The sequence below is a fragment of the Pundamilia nyererei genome, unplaced genomic scaffold (assembly GCF_000239375.1).
Source record: "Pundamilia nyererei isolate P.nyererei 1_Seehausen unplaced genomic scaffold, PunNye1.0 scaffold00181, whole genome shotgun sequence".
Taxonomy (NCBI): domain Eukaryota; kingdom Metazoa; phylum Chordata; class Actinopteri; order Cichliformes; family Cichlidae; genus Pundamilia; species Pundamilia nyererei.
In genome coordinates, this window is record NW_005187582.1 from 12107 (window position 1) to 19613 (window position 7507).

Here is a 7507-nt window from a genome sequence, read left to right on the forward strand (position 1 = left end):
TTTTTTAAACGCAGCCAATACGTTTTTAAATAAACATTTCAAACTATTTACAGAACAATCAGCTGTTCTGCATCAAATCTTATGCCACACAAATTATTTGTGCCACTCCAAAAAATATTTCTGTCCACTATGAGATAAAGGAGAACAACAGCCTGATACCTGCAGGCCTGACAACAGGAGATGTATCACTGCTGTAACACCTGTAACATTCAGAAATTGCCTCATTGTTCTGACACACACAACAAAACTATTGACTACACTACACACTGACTACACAAGATTTGCACTAAACGTCTCAAATCTCTCACATCTCAAAACACGCCGTCACTCCTAAAACTTCCCCCCGTTTCTTAACAACTAGATGCCACGTCACCATATAATTTTTTGATTTGTTGACATGGTACTTTTTTTGGACCAATAGGAAAGGTGGGGGGTGGGGTTTGTTTTTGCTCACAGGCTTTCGAGTCTTTTTTCTTATAAAACGCCGTTTTTACCATTTCTTCCTGCAGTAAATATAAACAACGACAGTATTCAGGAAGAAAACCAAACATTGCATATTTTTATCACAACTCTGGTTTTATGTGGCCGATCAACACAATTTAAAAGTTGGTATAAAGTCCACACTTTTTCTGTCAATTGTTACGTCTGTCCTGCTCACATCTCCAGTGGTTGTACACGTTGTCATTAACGTGGCTTCACTCCACATCAGCCACGCCGCTTTGCTAGCTAAAACACCGGTGTCGGCACATAAGGACGCTGTCATAGCCTGTCAATGCTGTTGATTCGCTGTGTATATACGCATCGGCTGAACTATGGGATAAGGTGGCATCATTCTAATCGCATATGGGAGCAGCCAGTCACTTACTGACTAACACTGCAAAACATGATTGTTGAAGTATTAATTTTAATTTCAATTCAGGTTAGATTTTTTTTGTGCGCAACGTAGATTTTCTGTGCGCAGAAACCGTGCCAACAGTGCGCAATTGCGCACGTGCGCAGCTTAGAGGGAAAATTGGACCAAGTCCTCCAAGTACTCCCATGTCACACCCCTGCTGATCCAGCTGCACTGGCTCCCTACTAAATTCAGAATCCACTTAAAGGTTTTGACCTTGACTTTTAGGGCTCTGCATGGACAAGCACCACCATATATCAGTGAACTTTTACATCCATACATTCCCAGCAGGTCCCTGAGGTCATGTAATCAGGGCTTACTGGTTGTCCAACACACGAGGCTGAAAACAAAAGGCGACAGAGCTTTGGCAACTGTGGCCCCCAGCCTGTGGAACTCTCTCCCTGTGAGCCTGAGATCTGTGGACTCAGTGGTCGCTTTTAAAAAACAGCTAAAAACTCATCGTTTTAAACTTGCGTTTGGTTGATTTTTATTTTTATGTTTTAGCTTGTGTGAAGCACTTTGTGATTTTTATCTTGAAAGGTGCTATATAAATCACATTTTACTTACTTACATACTTTAAAGTATTCTGATTAAGATTCTTCTCTGGAATAGGAGTGTGACAACTGATTTTTCCTCAAATCTATTATCAAGTTCTTGCTGTTTTTGCTTTTTTATAGGACAAGTATATATTTTCTCTGATTTTAATCTAATTAATTAGGTGCTTCCAAAAGTCTTCCTTTGTTTAAAAGGCTTTGGGATGGCCTGTTGGTCTGTGTTTAAATCCATTCAGTAGTGGCTGTAGCAGTAACTGATATAATCCTCCTGTTGTGTTAATTCCTCCAATATATTAGATATAGGAGATTATAGACAAACTCCAGTATTTACTTGTCAAAAATTACATATAGTTTAGTTTTCTCTCAGTGCCTCGATGAATCTCCTCCTCAGAGTAACATCTTAGGATGCCTCTGATCCAATGTGGAGCAAACGTCCAAAACGAAAAGCTGCACCTCCACAGAGCCCCTGGAAGTCTTGGAAAGTGGCAGTTTTCTTTACATTATCTTTTCGAAGGACTTTACTATCTAATTTGTGAGGTCACAGTGCCTGTCACCATCTTTCATATACAGTCTATGGATTAAGTAGCTTTGTTTTTGCTTGTTGTTGTATTTTCACTTATTCTTCGTTGTTATTGTTTTTAAACTGAATACCGTTATTATTTGTGTGAAGAGAGCTTTCGCTATGTAGCTCATGGCTAAGGCTAATGGTGCTTAGTTGTCATAGTTGAGGTAGTTTGATAGCTAATTTGTCAGTGGATTCCATCAGGTTCCCGTCCCGTCCCTCGCCGCTTTGTACGTAATGACGCAGGAGAGCGTCATGGACGGCGTACACTGCGTGACGCGTCAAATCTTCCAACTCAACCGCCGCTTCCTGGCCGGCCCAGGCAGCCGCCTCAGGCCCCGCTCCTCACTGAACCGCTATCCGCTTATTATTGTTATCACACCGACTGAAGAGAGCTCCGCTCCGGCTGCGTGGAGCTGCCGCCGGGATGAGTGGACGGAAAGGCTAAAATTTGCACATCCTCCGCAGAAGTCTCGCCGCTTGGTTAGTGTTTGACTTCTTTTTATTTGTTTGGGTAGTTAAAGGCTTGCAGGGAACTGATTTTTTGTATTTGTCTTCCTCCAATAAGAAACGTTACTGTAAAACTCTAATGGCAGCTAACTCCACGGAGAAGCTCTAATCTGCTTATCACAAGTTTATTGTCGCAGGAGCTGAGCGCTGCCGGTTTCTGTTTTTATTTTTTGTGTGTGCACGGATATCATCTGCTGCCACTCATTGGATCAACTCTCACAGCCCCATTTTCCTGTCCTTTCACACCCAGCAACATGAACACACAGTGGTACACTCACACATTTATCAGTCTCAATGAAGAAGCTGGAAACCTTCATTACATTTGTTTTAAAGGAGTTTAGATACATATGATGATGGGATTTTTGAGTGGTTGGTTTATTGGCTCTTAGTAATAAAATTGGGAATTTGTTATTTCATTTCATGTTTCCAAATATTATTTTTTCCATATATATGGATTTATATGTCCGTATATAGGCTTTATTATATGCTTGTCTATAATAAGAATAATAAGTCTAATAAAATGAGTGGTGTGCATTAATCTTGCTATTGTTAAAGCAGCGTGGGGCTAAGCGAGGTGCAGCCTGAGGAGCAGCTGCTGTGGTGATGGTGTTGGACTTGGGCGCAGTCTTCATGGATCGGGTCGAGGGTGAAAGAAGTGCTGGGGACCTGTTGAAAACAGACGCTCGAGAAGATCCACCCAAAGCTGTTAAAAGGTGCGGCGTCACAAAAAGGGAGACGGTGTCACACAACGGGCTCGCAGCCCCGACGAGCTGCAGCAGCCAGGTAGTACAGAGAAGATCATCAACATCATCGTCATCAAAATGCGGGACTGCATCCAGAACGCCACTCCGGAGGCCCCTCAGCCTGGAGGTGACATCCCAGCGCATGAGAGGGTCTCAGGAGCAGATGGTGGACCGGAGGATCCTACAGCCTCCTTGGCGCAGTGGTACGGCTGCCCCCTCCCCCCCGGCTCGTAGCCTGACCAGCCCCAGCCTGGGAGTGAGTGGCTGGATGCGCCGTAGTGAAAGCACCTGCTCTGTGAACTACTCCCTGGGGCTGCGGGGCAGTAAGGGGCAAATGCGACCAGCCACCTCCCTCCCGCATATTGCTAAAGGAGTGGGTGGTTCAACACTCCCTACAGCCACCAGGCCCTGCCTGCTCGTTGCCCTCAGACCTCTAAACTTGGAGCAGGAGAAGCAGGCTTTCTTCCAGTCTGACTACAAGTATGAGCCTCAGTTTGAGTATGCGCAGCCTGAGCCCAGGAGCGTGCTGGACAAGTACAGAGAAGGCTCGGGTCTCTTTCTTGAACAGGTGTGTCACATTCAACCAGTCTAACAGTCAGCTCTGAGCTCATGAGATCATGAGGATGATGATAATGATGATGATGTGTTTAACTGCAGGCAGTTGGGATCATGGAGTGCGTCCTGAGGAAGTTTGGCTCCTATGAGAACTTTGAGGAGGTGACTGGTGGCAGCGTTCTGCCTAAAAGTCAGGTGTGGGCTGCTGTGCGCAAATACCTGCAGAAAGAGGGCTGTGTGGGGGAGGTGAGTGCAGTAGCCAGATTTCAGTATATCTCTGCAGGAAAGACTATATTGTGTCCATTGGCTGAATGCTGTAAATGGCAGTAAACCTACATCTACAGGATTACTTGAACCCTGTGACTGATTTAGCTGAATGACTTTCCACAAAGCAGCCGATGAGCAAAATCTGATGATTTTGTGTGCGTGTTTGTGTCTCCAGGTTGTTGTGCGTCTATCTGAAGAGCTGCTGTCTCAGGCTGTGATGGTGGTGGAAAGCTGTCGTCCTACTCTGACTATTAACCTATCTGGGGCTCGACAGCACTGGCTGGAGGGAATGCTGAGACATGAGATCGGTAAGCAGATAATAATACGCAAGCTTGGTAGGAGTCCTTCCACATGGTTTCTATTCCCCATAGCAGTTGTGACACAAAGAGGTAATTGATTATTATTATTGTTATTGTTAATATGGCTGACATCATTTATGGTTTATAACAGTGGTCCCCAAATCCCGAGCCATGGAAATGTACCGAGTCTCTGAGTAGTTTGGTACCTACCGGTCCGCGAGAGTTGAGGCTCGGGTGTGAAATTTATGGTTTTCAAACTTTTCATGTTTTTTATCGTTAACTCGGTTTCCCCGGGTCTTTCCCGTGTTGTAGCTGTGCATCTTATTTTGAAAGAAATATTTATGCGTTACCATAGCGACCGGAGAGCATTAAGGGGCAGAGAGGAGGATGTTACTCTCAATGTTGTTGTCAGGAGGACGCTGCTAATAAAGTTACACATTTACACAGTGAATTCATGTTTATTATTATATTTACAAACTACCACAAGTTTTTGTCTCGGTCGTATTATTTTATTTTGCTGTATTTATCCGCCACACCGGTCCGTGGCACAAAAAAGGTTGGGGACCGCTGGTTTATTATAAGCTCTAGTCAAATGATTTGATTGAGCTTGAGTTGCAGCTCCCAGAGCAGAAAAATGAAGACTGTTCTAACGTGTCAGAAACTGCCACCAGAGCCTAGCCACGAAAGTGAGTCGGTCCTTAAAGACTCCTGTGTTAAAATACCCAGCCTTACAGCAGAATTAAACATGTGTACACCAATCTATATTTTGGTGTTTATAACAAATTTTCAACTTCATGACAACAGCACGGGGCTGGCGGTGTCAGAATGGTAGACAACAAACTGACAAATGGTGTCATGCTGGCTATACTTTAATAAATGTCTGTGGTTGAATCAGCAGTCAGTTGCTAAACTTCAAGTGGCCTTGAGGTTTCCATTGATGAAGAATGGACCCACTATCGTTGTTCCCCATATACCACACCAAACCATCACTTTTGTTGTTCCAACAGTCTTGGAGGGATCCATCCAATGTGGGTTAGTGTCAGACCAATAGCGGTGGTTTTGTTGGTTAACTTCACCATTCACATAAAAGTTTGCCTCATCACTGAACAAAATCTTCTGCGTGAACTGAGGGTCCTGTTCCAATTTTTGTTTTGCCCATTCTGCAAATTCTGTGCGCCGACAGTTTTCTTGCGTCCACATTTTGGCAAATCCAACACTGAACCAGTTTCACGAAACTTAGCAAGCAGTTTGCTAACTGTAGCATGGGAGATGGGTGGTCTCGTAGGGTGTCTTGCATTGAAATCTGCTGCAATGACCCGGTTACTGCGTTCACCAGATATCAACACAATTTCGATCCGCTCCTCACGTGTTAACCTCTTCGACATGTCAATGGCTGTGAACAAAGAGAAACTTGTAAATAACTCATGAAAGAATAAAGTTGCGTTGGAACCAAGCACACCAATGTTTTTCTTGTGACATTACCAATAAGTGTGATGTGTCACATGGCCCTCTTCCTATTGAAAAAAACAAAAGTTGTATCCAAGATGGCTGACTTCTAAATGGCCACCATGGTCACCACCCATCTTGAGGAGTTTGCCCCCTCACATATACTAATGTGCCACAAACAGGACTTTAATATCACCAACCATTCCCATGTTGTTACGGTGTATCCATATAAATAGCCCACCCTGTATATGTATACAAGTGTGCACATAGCACTGCAGCAGACTGCTGAGGATCTGATTGTTAATAAAGTTGTATGTTCTCTATGTCAAATAAAGTTTGAATTGATGGAGCCTGTGATATTGGGAGTTACAGTGTGCCTGCTCTAAACCCACCCATGTCTGTTCAGAGATTTCCTGCTGTTATGAGAATCTGTTCTTCTCACCGGTCTGCACCTTCGTGCTGATTCCTGAAAGAACCAGATTTTTGCCAGATTACAAATTAATCTGCGGGAGAGTTCAGTGTAATGCCCTCATCAGCCCTGGGCTAAAAAAACTGTTACTGTATGCCAGTTAGCATGCTGATAGCATTTGGGTCAAACCACAGTGGTACATCTGACAGAGTGGTTTTTAGATATGTGTTTTATCAAACTACAGTGTGAAGCATGTGCAGACAGCATGGAGGGGCAGCAAAGTGACTGCAGCCGCTTTCCTTCCTCTCAGGCACACATTATCTGCGAGGTGTAAACAACAGCGTGCAGCCATGGGCCACCGCCGAAGGCAGGAAGCAGTTTGGACTTAAACCAGCTAATCCCACAGAGGAGGGCCTGGCCAGCCTGCACAGTGTGCTGCTACGGAAACAGCCCTACCTGTGGCGCGCGGCTCTGCTCTACTACACAGTGTACCACGCCACCAGCATGAGCTTCAGCCAGCTCTTCAGCCACATAGCACGGTTCGTCCAGGACCCGGACGTCCGCTGGGAGTACTGCCTGCGAGCCAAGAGGGGACAGACGGACACCTCGCAGCCCGGTGAGCGTGCACGCACAAACACACACAAAAAACATGCAAAATTAATAGACTTGGCATTTTCCTAGGCAAAACCTATAAGATTGAATGCAATGAAATGTAACAGTATCGGGTTAGGATTTCATGCAGTGATTAACTTTGACTATTTAGGATTTTTTTTCTTCTATAATGAGTCGCTCCTGAGTGGGGAAAAAGTCTAAAATAACCTTTAATATAATAAATAATATGAACACCCAAACATAAAGCCTGTAATCCAAAAAATGAACCCAGCGAAAAACTGTGAAAACGTGTTTTCATGATGTTTGTCATATTGAAATGTTTCAGATGATCAAACAAATTTAAATATTAGACAAAGATAACACAAATAAACACAAATTACAACATCAAGTAACTATGGTGTATCGCATGTAATCGAGTTCAGTTTCCCAGCCACACCCAGGCCTGATTATCGCCACACCTGTTCACAAACAAGCCCGGCTATAAAAGGTTATAAAGCCACGTCTAAAGCTGCCAGATAACATTCTGGTGATCCCCGAGATTTTTGGGAAAATACTCTGTAGACTGATGAGACAAAAGCATGAATTTTGCTGTTTGCCAAAAAATACTCGTAAATACTCTAGGACAGGGGTGTCAAACTCAAATACACAGTGGGCCAAA

The 7507-nt window shown here is 44.0% G+C and overlaps 1 protein-coding gene across 2 annotated transcripts in view; it reads left to right on the forward strand.

Annotated features, from left to right (window-relative positions):
* The first annotated feature begins 2271 nt into the window (after positions 1–2271).
* The window catches only part of kiaa0895l, a 26038-nt gene continuing 20802 nt past the window's right edge, over positions 2272–7507 (forward strand). The window contains exons 1-5 of one of the 2 annotated variants that reach the window (XM_005746651.1): positions 2272–2491; positions 3074–3829; positions 3919–4062; positions 4259–4391; positions 6548–6853. In XM_005746651.1, the coding sequence (XP_005746708.1) occupies positions 3122–3829; positions 3919–4062; positions 4259–4391; positions 6548–6853 (1291 nt within the window). In that variant the 5' untranslated portion in view covers positions 2272–2491; positions 3074–3121. The remainder of the gene's footprint in view (positions 2492–3073; positions 3830–3918; positions 4063–4258; positions 4392–6547; positions 6854–7507) is intronic. The other variant, XM_005746650.1, reaches the window with a different exon arrangement.